The sequence below is a fragment of the Misgurnus anguillicaudatus genome, chromosome 8, assembly GCF_027580225.2.
Source record: "Misgurnus anguillicaudatus chromosome 8, ASM2758022v2, whole genome shotgun sequence".
In the NCBI taxonomy this organism is placed as follows: domain Eukaryota; kingdom Metazoa; phylum Chordata; class Actinopteri; order Cypriniformes; family Cobitidae; genus Misgurnus; species Misgurnus anguillicaudatus.
In genome coordinates, this window is record NC_073344.2 from 37,263,402 (window position 1) to 37,285,285 (window position 21,884).

At 38.0% G+C, this 21,884-nt stretch overlaps 1 protein-coding gene across 14 annotated transcripts in view; it reads right to left on the minus strand.

The window, feature by feature from the left end:
- Nucleotides 1-3,344: 3,344 nt before the first annotated feature.
- Nucleotides 3,345-21,884, minus strand: part of inpp4ab (inositol polyphosphate-4-phosphatase type I Ab) — a 72,276-nt gene continuing 53,736 nt past the window's right edge. For 2 of the 14 annotated variants that reach the window (XM_073870860.1, XM_073870858.1), the window contains 11 exons: nt 20,603-20,786; nt 17,274-17,489; nt 16,730-17,024; nt 15,832-15,867; nt 15,467-15,639; nt 13,586-13,710; nt 13,072-13,338; nt 12,813-12,910; nt 12,603-12,715; nt 10,705-10,859; nt 7,697-9,646 (listed from right to left, as the gene is read on the minus strand). In XM_073870860.1, coding sequence (XP_073726961.1) covers nt 9,466-9,646; nt 10,705-10,859; nt 12,603-12,715; nt 12,813-12,910; nt 13,072-13,338; nt 13,586-13,710; nt 15,467-15,639; nt 15,832-15,867; nt 16,730-17,024; nt 17,274-17,489; nt 20,603-20,786 — 1,843 coding nt within the window. In that variant the 3' untranslated portion in view covers nt 7,697-9,465. Of the gene's footprint in view, nt 4,598-7,696; nt 9,647-10,704; nt 10,860-12,602; nt 12,716-12,812; nt 12,911-13,071; nt 13,339-13,585; nt 13,711-15,466; nt 15,640-15,831; nt 15,868-16,729; nt 17,025-17,273; nt 17,490-20,602; nt 20,790-21,884 lie in introns of those variants that run through there. The other 12 variants (XM_073870862.1, XM_073870870.1, XM_073870864.1 and 9 more) reach the window with 12 other exon arrangements.

Consider the following 21,884-nt stretch of genomic DNA (forward strand, 5'->3'; position numbering starts at 1 on the left):
GTTCAGTCTATGACATCAAAATACCGCACTAGCGACAAACGGTAATTTCATGTTATATGCCAATCAGTATGGGCAGAAGTCGAACACACATAGGCTATTTTTTTGTCACATAAACATAAATGTCATCATTATACGAGTAATTTTTCAGTTAGTGAACTTTTACATCTATAAATATATAATTTTAACCTTTATTTTTACACGTAAATCATTAAGGCAAAATATATATATTTTTAAATATATTTCTAAATATACAAAAAATGGCCAAAAAATATATTTGCTAAAATATATTTTGGAAAATGTTTACAAAAATATATTTTTCACCAATATATTTTTGGACATTTTTTGTATATTTTGAAATATATTGTAAAAATAAATACATGTTAAAGAATAAAAAATATAGCCTACTATATCAATTTTGTTTATGTTATGAACCTGTAAACATAACAGTTTTAAAAAGATTAAGATTAAATATTTTCAACTTCAAAAATACACCTTATAAAATAAGCTTGAATATAGCATATATTTAAAATATATTATGGCAAAGAATATATTTGCTTGCTCTTGAAATACATTTTAAAATATATGTTGATATATGAAGGTTTAAACGAAAATTTCCAAATTCATATATATTCATTTGAGCATTACTTTATACAAAATATATTTAGCATATATTTAAAATATATTTCTGGCTAGAGAAATTATTTTTTTGGGGCATACACGGCAAAAAAAATAAATTTACGGTATGGGTAATAATATTTTTTACGGTCTATGGTAATAACAGGTTCTTTCAATTAGGAATAACAATTAATCGCCAATCAATAACAAACCAACTTACCAAGCAAGTCCTTACTGACTGAAAACCTAATGTGTACATTTGTAAACTTGCGTCACATTTTTACATATTTTTCTTTTATTAATTAAATTAATATGTTCCTTTAAAGGAGCTGTATGTAACATTGACTTCTAGCGGTTAAACTTGGTAAACTTGAAGCGCAACTGAAGCATACGTTTATCTGCTAATTTTTACGTTTGCAATGTGTTTTGTTACAAACCTGCTCATGTAAATTTCTATAACTCAATCTGCGTCTCCACTGGAGGTTGCATTTATGGGACATTGTGGCATGTTTTAGAAATATCAATGAATATATTTGATTTAGTACAGTAAAAACCTACACTTTCAGAAAAAGGTACAAAAAGATTCTTTTGCCGGGATGGTACCATCAAAGGTTAATTTGTGTACCTTTATGGGTATACAACACATTGAAATGTTGCACCTTTTGGGGTAGAATATTATACCTTAAGCACCTATTGTAAACACTAGGGAACAATTTTAGGGATACAAAACATAAAGGGACACTCCACTTTTTTTGAAAATAGGCTCATTTTCCTAGCCTGGCTCCGCCCTCCTACGTGCTTCCGCTTAATTTTCATTTCGCTTCAGTACTACGTCTGGGACTGCTCTGTAGAGTTTCGTTTTCGCCCTGCAAAAATCTGCAGGTCCAATCAGCGAACAGAAAGGGGTGGCTAAGAACGATGATGTTGAGGTCATGCGTCAGTTTGAGTTGTAGTTCAGTAATGGCAGTGGAGAAAGACGTGAGAAAAGCTATTCGGTCAGTTGTTGCAAAACTGCCAAATATACAGAAGTTAAAGCCGGAGCAAGAACCAGGTTTGCTTAGTTTTGTTTGTCTGATTATTCTTACTTGTTGTTTCCGTCCGGTTTCGGTGCATGATATACGTCACAACCAAACGTTAGCGATTGATTATGGCAGATTCAGAGTGACTCTGGGCAGATCCAATAGTTTTAATCTTCAACAGAGGACCCTCCTTAACGGAAGTAACGCTTTGCAATGGAGCGTGGCCAGACTCTCTGTACAAATGAAATGAATGTATGAGAGTTTGGTTGGACCAGGCTATCATTTTCCAGCTCCCCTAAACAATTTGTTACACAATTGATTTTTACCGTTTTGGAATCCATTCAGCCGATCTCCGGGTCTGACAGTACCACTTTTAGCATAGCTTAGCATAATCCATTGAATCTGATTAGACCATTAGCATCGCACTCAAATTGACCAAAGAGTTTAGATATTTTTTCTATTTAAAACTTGACTCTTCTGTAGTTTAAGACCAACAGAAAATTAAAAGTTGCGATTTTCTAGGCAGATATGGCTAGGAACTATACTCTCATTCCGGCGTAATAATCAAGGACTTTGCTGCCGTATCATGGCTGCAGCAGACGCAATGATATTACATAGCGCCCGAAAATAGTCCCCTTGGTAACTTTCATTAAAGGAGCTGTATGTACACTGTCAGAAAAAAGGTACAAAACTGTACCCTAAGGTTCGGTTTATACCACTACATGTATACTAAACATAATGCAATGTTGTACTGCATCTTTTTGGGTACATTACTGGATCTATAATGTACCTTATTACCTTTTATGCAGGCATTAAATGATATTACAGAGTGCCCGAAATTAGTCCGCAGCTAGTGATATTATTAGAAAACTGGTAAAACACAATCAGCCTATATTTAGATATTTTTGGTCATTTTAACCAAAATTTTTGCAAAAAAAATCATTTTATAACAATATATATTTTTATAAAATAACTGAAGATATTTTTGTTAAATTACTTGACTGTAATGATATTCAAAAACAGAAAATTATTAGTTATGAAATGACAAATTGTAAACATAAAAACTTATTGTTAAAAATTAAAATCTTCCAATGAACAGTAGAATTTTCTTTTTGAAGTGTCAATCCCAAAATTGAGAAATTTAGGTAAATCAACAATCTTTAGAGGTAAAAAGCATTGCAAATGTCTGCTTCCAAGCTAGGCTCCATCACTAAACGTTAGTGCCTGACCTCACTGATGATCTTGTCTTGTAAAACATTACATTTCAAAGGCATGGCAAAAAGCAGTAATCCCTACTTTTACAGCATCCTCTATTCTGGGAAAGCTTTCCAGGGATGTTGAAGATCAGGAAATATACAGTTTGCGTTTATTCTGGGCTAAAGTCACATTGAATAGTCAGTTTTGTCTGCCAAGTGCTTAAAATACATGTAAATGTCCAGTGATTTTTCTCAATACTTAATCAAGTGTTTGATTGTAAATAATTTCTAAGTAATATTTTTTTCCAAATAATTTAACAGCAGTCTTTTTGTTTAAGGACCCATGGAACACCCTTAGCACTTACCTGCATAAGCCTTTATAGACAGATATACACATAATATTCATACATAATCTGCAATACTACACAAATATTGTATCTGCCTAGGTAAATAGGCATGCATTAAAAATTTATATTAAATAAGATTATGATAAAAAAACAACAGAACAGATATCAATGGTCTTATACTTTCTCTTTAATAGCATCATATATTGATGACAGTATTTTAATAATATAGCAGAACTCTGTTCTAGACAGACATAATATCTAAGGGCATCGTATAAGATACAGTAATATCAGTACCATAAAAACAAATAAATACAAATCAAGATCAATCAAAATATTTGTGAACATATTTGTCTTAAATAAATTTGTATAAACATTTTATAATTAAAACAATGTTGTGTCCAAAAAGAGAAATGACAGTGCACGACCAAAAAAAACCTTTAATACAAAAAGTTTGCAGATTCACATTTTACAGTCGCTCTTGAAAGTGCAAGCATAAGTCGAACAGGTGCTCTGTAAGCAACAATATGTTTATGAAGAACGTAACCCATTAAAACGAGAACAAAATGACAACCTATTAAAGGCCATGAACACTGTGTCTAAATCCTCTGTATATGAAGCTCTTAAAAACAATGCTGCCTGCTATGTTTGATCACTTGATCACTTTGCTCCGATCATCTCTATTGGCAGAGAATGGACTACATACAGTCATTATATTATACATGTACGAGGTTTAAAATGATCAACAGGAAATTGTCAGCGAAGGCTTTGCATGTGTTGCAAGAAATGCTGCAAAGTTGTTGACCAAAATATGAATATGACACAGGAGGAATAACACGGGTATGAAATGTGAGGACTTTAGGCCAAGAGGGAAAAAGTATTGTAATGCTGCAAAAGACAAAGCAAACTACACACAACTGTGCATGTGTATATGGACAAGCAGAGGACATACATGATAAAATACAGCATTACTGAAGATACAGTAGTACAGATGTGGGGTTTAGTGATATTGAGAACGAATCAGATATGCAACTATTTCCCTACTGGTTTTGTCTGTATCTAAAAATACAAATCAGTAAACATTTCCACTTCAAGCTGATCTCTGAAATGTAAATATGTGATAACTATCAACTAACTTTTGCTGTTTTACCGTAGTTTAGCTTGAAGACACCATAATGTGGTACAGTAATAATCAGTCAGCTGCTTTAAGGTTTTGAATTTCTACAGTATAGGACTTCTGGGCTACACCATGATTGATGGATTGAATCGACTCCACCTAAACGTGCCCCATCAGGTTTCCACTTTTCCAAAAGTGCCATCGGGAGGTCTGTAATGTTTAGGAAAGGCCTTGAGCTGCAGGCTGTTAAAGGCATACTTGCGACATCCAATGTTCTTCACGGTATTCTCACGGCGACAGCCCTCACTGGCAGGGAAAATGGGTTGGGGTTAAGGTATGTAAAACAAGTACAAAAAAAAAACAACAGAACATAAAGTCATGTTAAATAATAACAAGCAGAAATGATCACAGAAGATGGTAGCACACATGTAAGCCGTGTAAAGCAGGTGCATTATGGGTAAACGGAGGAAGAGAGTGGAAAAGCTTTAAAACAAAGCATAATGCGATGATGCATACACAAACAGCCTTCTAGCCCTAAACTTTTAGGACTTCGTGTTTTTAGGTACAGGCAGTCAACACTATGTACTAAAGAAAAATGGAAGAATATAATCTTGAAGATCTGCAGGCTACAATGGCTCTGGATAATGTGTAGTAAACAATTAACTATGGTAAACAGTTAGCCAACTATGTCCCTGTCTTTTGTTTTTCAAAACTAAAAAATACGTCTTCGTTTTTAAATACCTTCATGCTATTCTAAACTTTTGTGTGTGGAATACAACAGAAATTGTGCAGAAAGTTCACCCAGCTCTCTTCCATGCAGTGAAAGTGAATGGGGACCAAGGCTGTCAAGCTCCAAAAGGACAAAATTACTTTAAAAGGGGACATATCATTAAAATCTTTTTCCACGTTTAAGTGCTATAATTGGGTCCCCAGTGCTTCTATCAACCTAGAAAATGTGAGAAAAAAAAACAACTAACTTAGTTTTGGTAAACCATTCTCTGCAAGCATCTGAAAAAATAGGTCATTGAAATTTGGCTTCCCTTATGATGTCAGAAGGGGATAATACCGCACCTTAATCTGCACTATCCAACCACAGCATTGCCATTTAGTGCAGAGATCAACTCATTTGCATTTTAAAAGACACACCCAAAAACGGCACATATTTGGTCACACCTACAAAATGGCAAGTTTAACATGCTATAATAAATTATCTGGTATTTTGAGCTTAAACTTCACATATGTATTCTGGGGACACCAAAGATTTATTTTGCATCTTAAAATTTTTTGTGAAATGTCCCCTTTAACAATATTTAAAATTCTCTAAAGCCACAAAATAGCTTTATGTGAGTAACAGACTGAAATCCAATTTAGTTTTTGCTCTGAATCTTGCTCACCATTCACTTTTCTTGTATAGAAAACAGCAGCTTGGACATTCTGCCATAATCTAATGGCATATTATCTGCTTCAGTGTTTTACGAAAGTAGGTCTGATGGCTTCAAAAGACATGAGGGTGAATGAATGATGACATCTTTGATGGTAATAAATCCAAACGGCACACACACATAGTGTGTTCCAATTAATTTCACATCAAAATCCCATAGAAACCCTTATATTTATCTGCCTATTTATACATAAGGTAAACCGAGGTAAACAAAGTATAAGGTTATATTATTTAAATATCAATAAAAATACTTAAATATTCAACTTTTTAAAAAATATTTAAAATGTTGCAAAAGCAAGCAACTGCATATTTTATCTTTTAAAATAGGATTTCTTATGAGCCTATCCATTCAGCATAACCTAACCAGTCCACTTAACCATCTAAGAATTAAATACTAGACTTCCAATACATATTAACCATGTAGGCCATTAAATTCAAACCTATGAATAAAAACAATTAACAAACCTTAAATGAAGCAACGCAACCTCCATTTTCCAAATGTAGAGTAGATTACAATCAGAAACTATTTGGAAGTGGGCCTAACATTATGAAGCAAACTGACCATTTTCAATTATCTGATCCCAAAAATAGACTTATGGAGCCACATCCTCAAAGCATTATAAATTATAAATGAACCCCTTTAGCTCAAGGGAAGACTAAACATGATTCCCAAAAGAAGAAATAGAGACTGGTTGTCATTATTTTAGTGGGTCAGGTAAAACGTACACTCATGTGTAGGCCACCAAAGGTGCTTTTGTATGTATAAAGTTATTGTGGGAGCTCTATCAAAAGTGTTGCTAACATGTAAACAGGTGATGTACCGGGCAGGGTATGTGGCCAGACAACTTTTGCAAAGCACAGGGAGGTCATTTTTAATTTGGCACAGAGGAAAGTGGAATTACGATGTAATCGTCAATTATAACAGTAATATTTACATAAAAAATAAGGAAGAAATCTTGAGCTTTGGATCCTGAACATCTGGGAAACAATTATTATATTTGGCAAAAGCTAATACATTCTATTTCTAATTCCTGCAAAACACACCTATCTTAATCTGGATTAAATGTAGAAATTGTGAAGCATGCTGTCGATTACCACAGTCATTAAAGGAATATTCAATTTTCTTAAAAGAAAAATACAAATAATCCACTCACCACCATGTCATCCAAAATGCTGATGTCTGTCCTCGCTCAGTCGAGAAGAAACTACGTTCTTTGAGGAAAAAACAATGGACTCCAATAGAGCCCAACATTTAATACTCAACACTTAACAGTTTTTTTCAACAGAGCTTCAAAGGACTATAAACGATCCCAAACGAGGCATAAGGGTCTTATCTAGCGAAGCGATTGTCATTTTTGACAAGAAAAATAACCACTTTTAAACCACAATTTCTCGTCTAGATCCGGTCCAGCGCGACCTAACGTAAATGCGTAGTGACGTAGGGAGGTCACGTGTTACATAGATAAAACGCAAATTTGCAGACCATTGTAAACAATAAACTGACACAAAGACATTAATTAGTATCAGTTGACATACAACAACGTAGGAACGGTCCTCTTTCAACACATTTGTAAACACTGGGGTGGAGTTTCGCGTTCGTCCTCTATGACCTCTTGACGTCATGACGTATTGCGTGGGGTCACGCTGGCGCATCACGACCGGATCTAGACGAGAAGTTGTGGTTTAAAAGTGGATATTTTTTATTTTTCTTGTCAAAAATGACAATCGTTTCGCTCAATAAGACCCTTATGCCTCGTTTGGGATCGTTTATAGTCATTTGAAACTCCGCTGAAAAAAACTGTTAAGTGTTGAGTTAAGTATTAAATGTTGTGCTCTATTAAAGTCCATTAAAATGAGAAAAATCCTGCAATGTTTTCCTCAAAAAACATAATTTCTTCTCGATGGAACAAAGAAAGACATAAACACCCCGGATGACACGGTGGTGAGCAAACCATCTAGACCTTTCCCTCAAGAAAATGAAATATTCCATTAAGTGATTAGCGCAACTCTGAGCAAACTCTCTGCTCCTCACCACCAGGCTTCTCGGGTGCTGCGAGCAAATCACTCCGCCTAAGTAGCAGTGCTTCGCCTTCTATTTCTACACGCTGTAACTATACAAATCACAACATAGGAAAATGTTAGCATTATTTTGTCACTTATTGGGAGCAGTATGCCAACTGAAGCCATTTACTTCCAGTCTTTGTGCTAAGCTAGGCTAGCAAGGGCTAAGTCAGACTGAGTTACGGCACGAGCGGGGATGAAAAAGGTATGTATGGACTTATCTAACTCTGGGGTATATGGTGAATAAGCAAAATTCCCAAAAAGTTGCCGTGTTCCTTTAATTGTGCAGCCCTTTAAAAAATGTATTTATATGAATTGATGCATAATACAAGGATGGTTAGATAAAGAATCATGGATGGATGAATGTGTGAATATCCATCTATTATAGGCAGATAAATAAACAATATCCACTTTTACTATATAGACAGAATTTTTTTAATTATTTGTGTTTAAACTAAATTTTCTAGCAGGTGTTACAGCAAACCCTTTGTTTATTAAAATTAACCCCAACTATGGGGTAAGTTGTCACGTTCGGTGTAATTGTCAATAACGGTAGGTCCCACAAACAAACTTTAAGTGTTCATTTGTAGCAAAGATGTGTATGTTGAGTGTGTAAAAAATTATTAATCTAACTAAAATATTTTTTTGAATGATAGAGCCAAAGCCAGAAAGTGTTACTTTGTGCTCCCCTAGTTGTTGTTTTATTTATTTTACTTTACAACTCGAGTTAAAATTGTCTGTAGTAATCAACAGCATGCTTCACATGTGCTCTGTAGTACAATTAAACTCATTATTTCTAGGATTCCTTTAAAAAAATACACAAAAATCGGACAAATACACTTTATGCCATTCACCTCCTGCCAACCGACAGAGAAAATGTCTTTACAGTAAACATCAATGTGATAGATAGAAATAAATCATAATAACTTAATTGCATATATATATAAATAAATATATAACTTTCCTGACCAAATATACAATCTTATGGTCCTAATTGTTTCATTGGAAAGGTTGCGAAATAGTTGTAATAGGTGCAAACCAATCGCTGTAAAAGAGCAAATGTGCATTTCCTGCTAAACGTGGGAAGACATGGGCATGCTTAACACCCTAAAGTGCCGTACAATTTTAAAGCAAGTGCGATGATGCTTCAGATTAGCTTTGGCCGGGCCTTAGCTTTGCATTTAAATAGAAGCACATGGAAGACATAAAAATAAATAATCACAAAAATCACTGGTGTTATACACAGTATATGTGTGTGTGTGCTAGAAATTAGGCATTTAACACCAATAAATCCATTTGATATTATAAGAATATTTTGCATTGAATTAATAAATAAATAAATGTCTATATATTGTGCACCCTCTATAATAATTTACAATATTTGTAATCTCACTATTTTATGAACAAATCCTTCATGTTTCTTTAAATGTCGCCCATAATTACTTATAGAAAGAAGAGAGAAATATACACAGGTAAGGCAGAAGGAACCGCCAAGGCTGTTAGCGAGGAAGAGTTGAATAAAAGCAGTCTGCTATCTATCAACCAATGAGAAATCAGCACTGTCTGCACACAGCTCCTTAATACAAGGAGTGAGTGGAGGAAACAGAGAAGAAGTGCTGAGATAGCTGAAGTGTAGGAGAGAGAAAAAGAAAGGACAGTAAGGATCTCGGGTTCAGCTGCAGCGGAGTCTGGCCAGCAGGTAGGCTATACTGAGAAACACCCAGACGATGAGCAGGTTTGGGCTCAGGGCCAGAAGGGGCAGAGAGTACAGGAGACTGGGGTCCAGCCTGAAGTCACGTATGGGCAATATGCCGCTCAGGTTCTTCTGAATTACCCCCTCCCTGGTCCCAATGCTGCAGAGAGGGGCAGGGACGGGGGCCAGAGAGCAGAATGTGGTGACATGCGCAGGACGCGGGGGTGACGTGACCAACATCAAGACAATTTAATGATAAAATAAGTAGATAAAATGGAATCAGAGATGTTCAGTAGATAGAAAAAATAAAAAGACATAAACAATGTGAAGTAGGAACAAAAAATAAAACCACAGAGAAGAGAAAGAGGGAATAAAAAAGAAAAAAATTAGTCTAAAGAAAAACAAGTTAGAGAGATGCATTTTCCATGTTGGACAGAAGGGGGCGTAAGGAGTTGCTGCCGCCAGCAATGGGCCATGCAATACAAGCTGTTTTCCCAGCATGCAACAGGCCAACAGAGCCATATCTTAAACAAACAGCAATATAAACAAATGTCTTCTCTTCAAAGTTAGATTCAGGATCCATCCGTTTTACACGCAGCTTGTGAATGAAGACAAAACGTCTTTTGTGCTACAAAGGAGTGAGTTTATAGAAGGAAGCTTAACAGGTACATGTTAAGACAGCTGTCTTTGTACTCAAACAATTCACTTAAATACAGGTGGTGTGTAATATTTATGGCAGGTAAACTTTCATAATCTCCTTGGCAGGTGTGGCATTTTGGAATGGAGAGAGCAGTGGCAGGTCATGCGAAATGCATTAAGCGTCATAGAAGTGTCCGCCATTAACAAATACACAACTTTCTTTAAATACTCAATCTACAGGAGATAAGAACTGGTTGAAGGAAGTTTTGAGACAAACATTTCATACACTTTTGTTTTTTTTAGCACAAAACATTTGGCAAGCACAAAGCCGTACAAACCTGCAAATTCAGTCCCATCACACTTTACAAGAGGAATTACATTATAGTGTCCGATTCTCTCATAGAGTGTGTGAGAGGGTGAAAAGATGAAATGGCAGAGGTGTGATGCATACAAAATGTTACAAAGCCAACAAGCATTGGGAATGTGTCGTGCAATGCTGATTTGAGAGAAAGATACAGACGTCTTCAAAGCGTGCAGTGCTTGTAAAATGCAGCACAGGCAGTCGCTCACGTGTCTTACCTGCGCATGCAGTCCAGGGCCTGCGTAAAGACCTGCGGTGCCATGCCGTGTTCGTGCTGCAGGATCAGACACTGCTCCAAAGTCACCGACATTGCAGTGCGGTCCTTTGCACTTTTACAGCTGGTGAAGCGAACTCCGTTCAGTCGCCGACAAATCTAAAAACGAAGTATAGAGAGATTGTGTGTATAACGTGAGTTATGGACAATCTGTCACTTGTCTGCTCTTAAACCTCTGCTGGACTCCTATGTTAATGTTATAAACAGCAATCATGCATAACATTATGGCCACCTTTGTAATATTGTGTTGGTCCCCCTTTTGCTGCAATACAGCCCTGAGCCGTCGAGGCATGGACTACTACCACTAGACCCCTAAAGGTGTTGCTGTGGTAATGGGCACCAAGATGTAAGCAGAAGATCCTTTAAGTCATGTAAGTTGCGAGGTGGGTCATCCATGGATCGGACTTGTTTGTCCAATACATCCACAGATGTTCGATTTAATTGAGACTTGGGAATTTAGAGGCAACAAACCATTCTTAAACCATTTTTGATTTAAAGGGTTAGTTCACCCAAAAATGAAAACAATGTCATTAATGACTCACCCTCATGCCGTTCCAAACTCGCAAGACCTCCGTTCATTTTCGGAACACAGTTTAAGATGTTGTAGATTTAGTCTGAGAGCTTTCTGACCCTTCATTGAAAATCTATGTACGGTATACTGTCCATGTCAAGAAAGGTAATAACAACATCATCAAAATAGTCCATGTGACATTGATGGGTCAGTTAGAATGTGTTGAAGCATAGAAAATACATTTTGGTCCAAAAATAACAAAAATTACGACTTTATTCAGCATTGTCTTCTCTTCCGGATCTGTTGTGAACCGCGTCCATGAGACTGCAGTGACGCTGCTGACGAACGACGCTGCTCACGTACGACACAGCTGACGTGTTATCTGGTGGGCCCAAAAAATTTTTTTTGCGCTAAAGCTCCGTTTGCAGTCTGAGGGAGACGCACGATGTAAGTTTGAAAAAAATCTACGCAAACATGTCTGAGGATAACACGTCAACAGCGTCGTCACTGTGAATTCGCAACCAACGCGGGAGAGAAGACAATGCAGAATAAAGTCGTAATTTTCGTTCTTTTTGGACCAAAATTTATTTTCAATGCCTCAACAAATTCTAACTGACCCACTGATATCACATGGACTACTTTGATGATGTATTTATTACCTTTATGGACATGGACAGTATACCGTACATAGATTTTCAATGGAGGGTCAGAAAGCTCTCTGACTAAATTGAAGACATCTCAAACTGTGTTTGCAAAGATGAACGGAGGTCCTACAAGGCTTGGAACAACATAAGGGCGAGTCACCAATGACATTATTTTCATTTTTGGGTGAACTGTCCCTTTAAGGCAGAGTGCATTATCCTGCTGAAATAGGCCACAGCCATCAAGAAATACTTTCTATGAAAATGTGTTCATGGTCTGCAACAATGCTTAGGTAGGTGGTACGTGTAATAACATCCACATGAATGGCAGGACTCAAGGTTGCTCGGCAAAACATTGCCGTGATGAAGAGATAATCAGTGTTATTTACTTCCCCTATCAGCGTTCATAATGTTATGCCTGATCGGTGTATAGTAGTTGTTATGCATTTTACTGTTATATATCTATACAGCGGCCTCACAACAGATTTAGTAACAGGCCACACTAAATATTTGAGGAAAGATTGCACGCAAAATATTTTACAATTTCAGGTTGTAAGAATACTTGTCTAATAAAACAACAATAAAGAGACTAAATAAAGTCAAATAAAGGCAGTTTAATTTACCACAACCATTATTACCAACACTATTAGTTTGCGGATGCCACGTGGTTTACTACTTGGTTTTTATTACCTCAGCAGCCTGCCACAAGATGTCTACATTTTTATTTTTCCTAGCATGAACATTCTGACCGAGGAACCGCAGTAGTTCTGGGAGACAGGTTTGACTACGGGAGTGAGGAAGACCTGCGAGAAAAACAAATGAGGGTGAACCAGGATCCCTTGCAATAATTTTTGTTTAGTTGTGTATAAAGATAAATAAAAAAAGTGAGGATCGATTTACAGTCATCAGGCAAAACCTCCTTAGACTGCTGGTAGTAGGAGCTCAGTCGTGCCAGACTCTCCACATTGATGACCTCCTGAAGCGACGTGTCGCCAATCCTTAAACACAAGCAATTCACTTCAGATTATGAATATTTTGTGAACACAACCAAAAATTGAGGATTTTACAGCTTATTTGATCAGAAATAAATATAAACATATAACACTATTAGTTTGTTAAGTAACCATTCTAGAGTCTGTTTTATATAATTGGTACTTACTTCTCAGCAAGAGTTTGCTGCTCATTGATGCCCACATTAAAGAGCACTGGCTGTACCCGAAGGAGCATGCCATTCTGAATCTCCCTTGGCAACGCGTCAAACATGCTTCCTGGTAGAGGGATGCGCACATTGAACCCGTCTCGATTTCCGGTGATTACCGGAAGCATGTCGGGAGAGGAGGTAGAGACGGCCTGCGTCACTTTAAACGTGACGTTCCGAAGGTCCATTATTCCAACGCTCATGTCCTCTAACATAGCTAACTCCTCTCTGTAAAAAGTACATGTGACATGTGATTTAAAACAGAATATAATGCTTTGAAACTCAATAATGTTCACTATGATTTCAGACAGCACTAAAAATGGATGTTCCCATAAATATAGTGTACTATTTTGGGGTATAGGGAGCTATTCCGGACACAGCCTATGTGTTTTTTGGGATCTCTAGTGCCATGTTATACCATTGTATATCAATGTATTTGTAGTTGTATAAATGTGTGAGCAAGTTTGTGTGTTTACCAAAAGTACTTAATAGACACTCGAACTGAGCGAGCAGACCAATGGTGTGGAGTTGTCTCAGGAAGCCGTCGTCACGGAGACAGTTCCTCAGTTTGATGATAAAGCCACAAATTAAAGCAGTGAGCTTAAAAGAGAGAGGGGGAGACAGATAAACAGAGCACAGGAAGACATATGTGAGATAAGGAGTGTAAAAGGTTTAGAAGTACTGCATCAAATATGGATTTTTCTATGCACGCAATTGACATCGTAGACTCTGGGTATAGTCTGTTTTTTATGCATACGCGAGCGCACGCGCACAATCGATTGCACATACTTGAAAAGCATAGTTCATTTGACTCATACACGTGCGCCGACGTATGCTGCATGCACATCGCGACAAACTGCATTACCTCTTAAGGGCTACATACTATTCCTGTACGCACATGCGCGACATACACATACAATGGCTGTGTCCGAAAGCTTAGGCAATGACTTCAGAAGCATGAAGGCCTCTTTGGGAAACACATTCAGACAGCCTTTGGACGTAGTGTCCTTGACGTCACCCATAGGTTTCTGAAGATAATTTTAGAAGCCAATAGTAAGCCGCGCGTCACTGCGCATCACTCGCGGATATTCGAAAATGAGTAAAGAGGCAGGACATGGGTGAAGCTGAGGTGGCTGGTTGCTGTAACCAAGCCCGCCTAGCTCGACTCTAGTGACGCAGTGGCTGTTCATTTAAATTGATGAGTTCCAAAAAAACTCACCCCCCCTCAAAGTTATCATGAAGGGCAAAATTTGCTATATAGACCTAAAACCATTTTTGTACCAGGCTGTAAAAATATTTTTTTAGCAGTTAGTCGATGAATTGCAGTTTAAATAACTTCCGTATTGGATTCATCAGAGAGATCGGAAGGCTGCCCATCGGACCAATCACATTTCTAGTGCACACCCATGCATGGAATTGTGGGACAAGACAATGAAATTATCTCAGGAGACGGGAAGTAAACCAAACATTGGATTCAGATGATGCCTTCATGCCTTGGAATACATTTTAGAGCTTTCGGATTCAGCCAACATATGCCTGCACTCTTCTGATGATGAAAATTGTGTCACGTGCACTGTGTGCAATTGTGTTATCCTTTTTAAAACTTGACTCTTCTGTAGTTACATCATGTACTAAAACCCACAGAAAATTTAAAGTTGCGATTTTCTAGGCAAATATGGCTAGGAACTATACTCTCAAACTGGCGTAATAATCAGTGACTTTGCTGATGTAACATGGCTGCAGCAGGCGTATATTATGCACTACCCGAAATAGTCCCCTTGGTTACTTTCAATGGCAGGGGACTATTTTCGGGCAGTGCGTAATATCACTACACCTGCGGCTGCCATGTTACATCAACAAAGTTCTTGATTATTACGCCAGAATGAGAGTATAGTGCTAACCATATCTGGTTGAAAATCACAACGTCCAATCTTCTCTCGGGCTTAGTACGCGATGCAACTACAGAGGAGTCAAGTTTTGGAAAAATATCTAAAATCTTACATTTTTTGAGCGCGATGCTAATGGTCTAATCAGATTTAATGGAATGTGCTAAGCTATGCTAAAAGTGGTAGCGCCAGACCCGGAGATCGGCCGAATAGACTTCAAAACGGCAAAAATCAAATGTTTAACTCAAGGGGAACTGGAAAATGAGTATATTTTCAAAAAAGTGGAGTGTCCCTTTAATGCATTTGGCAGAAAGTTTTATCCAAAGGGACTTGCATTAAAGGTATATCAGAATGTGTGTGTTATGGAAATCAAATCCACAGCCTTTGCGATGCTAACAGAATTCAAGGCAAAAACATTCAAAGTCATAGAGGTGTCTGTCAATGTACTTTGTGTCTGAAAGAGAACTAACTGTCTGGCAGAAGACCACGTCTCGCCGATACTGCAGATTTAGGTCCATTGCGATGGTAGGTGCGCTGTCTTGCATAAGCAGGAAAACCATTGACTTCTTGGCTTTGTCACTCATCATGGCCACACACTCCGTCAAAGTCGTCAATAGGGGATAGAGGACCTCACTCCATTCACCTGACACACACACACACACACGCTTCTTGTGACATCTATCACTTTAATAATGCATGCACAGGGTTTATTAAACATTACTAATAACAGAAGGTTTACATGAATTAACACCAATAACAGGACCAAAGACGACAGATAACATAGAAGGAGGGTACACGTTTAAAGCGCATAAGCTTACGGGGAAGGGGCTCTTACCTGGGTAACTCTCTTCTCCACTACTGCTGCTGCCATCTAGAGGGACGGAGGTGCAACATGCAACAGTTAAATATGCGAGAGCATGGCAGACAGAGCTCACAAAGACAACGGGACATTTTGACTCGACACATTTAAGGGAAATTTCACAGAGCAGATTAAAAACAAGCAGACTGAACAACTGAACATTGTATATTTTTTCTACTCCATGGTTTGCTGGAATTTAATAATGTTACATTTTTCTTGCAAAAAATGATTTTATATTCATTATATAATGACACAGACCAGTTTACATCACAGCATGCTGGAGTTGCCAAGTGACTAACTGGCAGACAGTCAACACCAGACAGCCTGTGTGCATAATAACCAGCCAGCCAACCAAATGAGAGCACCCGGTCACATGCTCACAGTAGGCAAATATGCTGGGTCAAACAACAGAATGTCCCAGAAACACTAAGCCATGGCACATCAACAGAGACCCACATGTTTAACATACACTCATTAACATAAATGATGGCACTGAAACCACTTGGGTGGTCTCAGTTTTTCCGTACATTAATATTGCTCTGATACAGACATATAAGCAGATAAACAAACCCATATATTACTAGACTTTATAATGTCAGACAATATACAGAATGACATACAGTAGACACCTAGGTAAAACAAGTAATATTACAGGTGATTGTTAGAAGTGGAAGAAGAAAATCAACAAGTTGTGTAAAAATAATATAAAAGCTAGTTGCTATAGCAGCATGCAATCTTCTTGGAAATGAACAGGTGACGGGGTGTATGTGAGCGTGTGAAAGAGACAGAAAGGGTGATGAAATGATAAACAGATAAGTTTATGCATGCATGTGCACTATTATGGAGAAAGAGAGAGAGACAGAGAGAGACCTACGAGCACATGTTTCAGCATGAGCAGGACATGCAGGGTTTAGATCAGGTGATGATGATGATGATGGTGGTGGTGAGGGTGACTGCTGCTGTGGTTCTGAGGAAGACTCCTCCATGCAGACAGGGTTGATCCAGAAGGCTTTTCTTTTCTCGCTACCTTTCTTACTGGTGCCGCCCTGCTGGTCAATCTGGAACATGTCCTCATTGCTGCTGGTGTGCAGTCGGTCCCTCTGAAGCAGTTTGTCCACTCGCTGGATTATACACTCCAGACTTTTGTCTACATTGCCCCACACCTTCTCCTGTAAACATATTCTCTTGAAGGGTTAGTTCCAAACCTGCTGCAATCCCTAATACACATTTAAGCATTTGGCATATGCTTTAATTTAAAAGTTATTGCAAACGTCATAGTGCATTCACATGCAAACTTCCTGGAATTTATTTGTGAATTAAGTATGTGCACCAGTGATGGATGTTGTTGCCGTTATATACATTGTATAGGTGATCTGACAAATTTGATAATTCTATGTAGTGTTCAGAAGTTCTCTTACCCATTCCTCCTCATGCCAATCCACATGGAGGGACGAACGACTGCTCCCGCCGCTCCACTTGGCCAGCAGAGTGTCCTGATCGTTCCTCAGCACCACCTGTTCCGAGTCAGCCGAGGGTGAGTTTTTAGAGGCAATGTACTCTGGTCTAGCTGCGTTCAGAGCCTGCACTGCAGACGCCAGCAACTTGCAGTCGCACACGGTCACCAGCTGTCGTGTCTGAGAGTAAGAAAAAGATGTTGAGCAGGTAAAAATTGTGAGGCCTAGGTGAAAAAAGTTTTCAATCAGATTCTAGACTGCAACAATAAGCACTTCAGGGGAATAACAAGTCACTGTATTTGTCCAACATTGTGATGTTCCTGACACAAAAATATTCCCAGCATTCACATATATACGGTTTCATCTGACACACTTGCGTTGTCGCGGTGGCGCGTCTGGGCAGAACTTAACTTCCAGTCTCTGTTTGTTTACTGGTATGACTAGAAATACCTCGTCAAAAATAACAATGTTTTGGTTTTCTAAAGACGAGGGGAGACGGCGATCATGGATCATCTCTATGTGAAGGGAGGTTTGGCAGCCGATTGTAAACATTATATAGAACACATTTTACCCAGTAATGTTAGTTCAGTGTCATTTTTTATATGCTTTAGCTATGATGTATGAATTAGGTAATCTACTTCTTGTTTATTTTGCTTGTTATCAGAAATAAACTATTCTAAGAGGACTCTATTGTTATTGATTCTTTGCAAAGTTTACCGGAAGTTACGTTTGTTCCACGAAAGCTGTTTGTTTAAGTTGTTACTGCTGAAACTGTCTATTCAGTGATACTTAGCAGCAAGTAAACTGTACTTTACTTTACTGTACTTTACTGCCATATGGTTGAAATAAAAACAAAGCTTCTTGACTTGACTAAAAAAGCTCAAATATTAATTGTTTCCTCTCACAAACACATCGATTTGCTTCAGAAAATATGAATTATTTGGATTACTTTAAAGCAGGGGTGTCCAGACTTTTTTGTGTGGTGATCTACTTTTAAAATGATAAAGCCGACAAGATCTACCTGCTAAAAAACAGTTCCATTTTTTAATAACACTTTAAATGTGTGTTAGGACTATACTGAATATATCTCTACGTTGAATGTGGGGCTGTCAGTAGGGCTGCACGTTTTCAAGTTTTTAATTAACAGTTAACCGACACCCGTAGTGGTTAATACTCGGTTAACCATTATGCGCAAGGCAACCCAGAGATACAGACACACGAGAAAGGGGTAGTTAATTTTTTAACACCTTTAATAACTGTTTGGACCACATTTAAAACGAAATTAATTTATAGAAATAAAACACAGTGGTAAGGACAGAGCAGCTTAAGTATGTCACTGACTTTGCGTTCGCGGGGATGGTAGGCTGGGCGAAGGTACTTGGAGGCTCCGCGGCAGCCTCTCTATGATGCCCGGGTGTTGGCTGGGTTTGCCGCGATAGTCGGTGAAATGGATTACCGGTGCTTCAGCCTCTCACCGGTTAGATCACTTGCCCACCCCGACACCGTCGTTTTATTATTTTCTTGTAATTAAATCATTTAGCTTCGTTAGAGAGAGCAAACACTTACAACTGAATGTGTCTGCTGCCTGAATTCACAGCGGAGCTGAACGTGAGTCACATCACAGAGCAGCAGGTGTCAGATTTCATTTATTTCTGTCAGAGTTTGCGAGGCGAGCTGACTGACCAGATGATGACAGAAGCCGCGTGCTTACTCGTTTTTGTTATAATGCACATATATGATGTTTAATATAAGCAAGATAGTTTTATTGTATTTTTTATCAAGAAAAATAATAAACCCATCATTCAAGCAGGGCTTTATGGAGGAGTAGCCGGTTGCACTGCTTGGAACTGGCGAGTTCTGCGAGAATTACCTGCGCACATTGACTCAAGCACTTAATTAAACCAGCTGTTGCACTCGCATTGCACGCAAATTCATACGCGATTTAATGCAGCTTACGCAAGCGCTGCATTTAAACAATTGCGTAATTCAAAAGTGAAAGTAAAATGCGCACGTCTACATGCATTAACCGGTGGGAAAATTCTGTCACCGCAGCAACCCTAGGTTGTACATGAAGTATATAAGCACTGCATTGCAATACTTGCATTTTGCCCTGTCATTCTCGATTTTAAATTGCTCCCACGCTGTGCTTTTCTTTGCCCGCTTCATATTAGAAAATTGGTCATGACTACTTCTTGTGGACATTACAAATGTCTGGGAGCGCTTTTGCGGTCTCTGGTGGTGCAAAAATGTATTACAACTAAATTCAATGCACGCCATTGATGCCACTTAACCGAGCAAAATGTTTCACTCGGTTAAACAATTTTTAACGGTTAATCGGTTCACCATGGACACCCCTAGCTGTCAGCATTACTCCATTCTTTTGAGGAGTTTAAAAACAAATCTTGAGTACATGCAGAGTACTTCTTAAAATAGCGGAGATGCGGTTTTGATGAAACAAACTAGAAAATGGCAACAATATCAGAAGCCTCTCTCTCTCGTTCGGTCGCTCGCGCGCGCACATACACTGTGCGTGTGGATCAGCTCCTGCATGAAGGCAAGAATGTGCATCCAAATTTTGGAAGTTAGACGACTCAGCTGCAGCAGGCAGGCATAAAGATTTATAAAAACACACTTGAGAAGAAATGCGCAGCAACTCAAAAAGACTTGTTTCTAAGACCATAACGCCAATTTCGCGCTTTGTTTTCCCGAAGCTCATGCAGGCGTGGAGCAGCGTACCCAGTTATTAACTTATGTGCGATCTACCAGCATTGCCTATGCGATCTGAACATCTGATCGCGATCGACGTATTGGACACCCCTGCTTTAATGTATGTGCTCTTTGAATCTTCAAACGTTGACCAACATTCAGTGGCATTACAAAGCCAGTATATTATTTAATATAACTCCAATTGTGCTCGGCTGAAGAAAGTGAAATACATTTTAAATGGCAAGAGGCTAAGTAAATTATGGGACAATTTTATTTTAATATTCAAAAACAGGCATTAACAAATATTCTGGAGCCATAATAATAAAATATGGCCCTGCCTGTGAAATCCATACTAAACTCCTATAATATAATTATGAGATTTAAAGCTTGATTCAATCATTAATTTCATTTTAATTTCAGTCTATATTTAAGATATCAAGGTTATGTTTCTCAGAATGTTATTTACATTATGTAGTTCAATTCTATGTAGAAAACTGTAAATTACTAAAAATGACTAAATGAGTTTACAAGTGCAGGGTCACAAGACAATTGTTTGACTGAGAAGCTGCATTTACTCTGGCACCCACCTTATCTGCCAGGGTGGCGAGGGTTCTCTCCATGCCATTAGCTGAACGCTCCTTAGCAGCACGTGACAATCGTTCGGTGTAGTAGCTGACCTGAGTCTTGAGTGTGTTTATATGGGAGATGATCTCTTTGGCACGGACAATATCCTGAGGGATGTAGACGATGGACTGGGAGCTGGACAGAGCACTGCTGCAGGCCCAGAGAGAACTTGATTACTCAAACACAGAATACACAAGCGCACAGACAGATAACAGTGCATTTCATTTAAACAATAATGCTTCAAAGGCTTTGAGAAACAAACACTTTATATTTTCAAATTTGCCATTTCTAAGTACAGGAGGAGAGGGGCTCGAGAAGGAACAAACAACAGGGTCAGCTGTGGTTTTCTGGCGCCATCAGTTTTCTGATTGAAAGACAGTGAAGCAACAGAACCATGTGTCGTTGTGAACGAATCCAATTGATTTTCATTGTGGTAATTCTCAGTAATGCAATGCAAATAAGAATACAAAAAGTCTACATTATTTAATTTGTAAGGTATTTAAACACCATGGGAGTTATTTTATTTAAGAAAAAATAGACTTTTTTACATTACAGACTTTTTTACATTACAGTAATGAGTAGTTTAAGCATTAATGTGTTTTATTATGACAACATAAGTGAAGATGGTCTAAGGCCTAATTTATACTTTATGTTAAATATTATTTTTGAATTGGCACTTATGCCTTTGGGGGTAAATATGTCCTGAACATTTATTGTAAGATCAAAGCTCTTTTAAGTCCAAGTCTAGATTCTAGACCGTATCCTGGGACAAGCATCTACTTACAGCCATTTCCAGGTTCTTGTTGTACAGGGAACGGCAAAAATTTGAAAAACTTGACCGATTACAATCCAATAACCTATTTTAATGCAGCAAAAAAATCTTAATAATAGTGTAATAAATAGTGTTTCTATAGCATTAAGCACAAAAGATTTTTATTAAGACTTGCCCAGCTAATCTTCATGCGTGACCTACAATATAGTAACAGGCAATTTAAGGAATATTTTACTGTAAAGTACTCACTCCAGACGTGTATGACTTTCTGCAATTGAACAATTTTATATTACTGTCGTTTTATCTTTGTAGTGAAGCTCCTAAAAGCACACCCATCCATCATTAAAGAGCACCTATTTCATTGCTAAAAACAATGTAATTTTGAGTATTTGGTATAATACAATGTGTTTGCGTGGTTTATGGTTAAATAAATTTGCTCCAGATTTCACCCTTTTCCTGAAACGCACGCATTT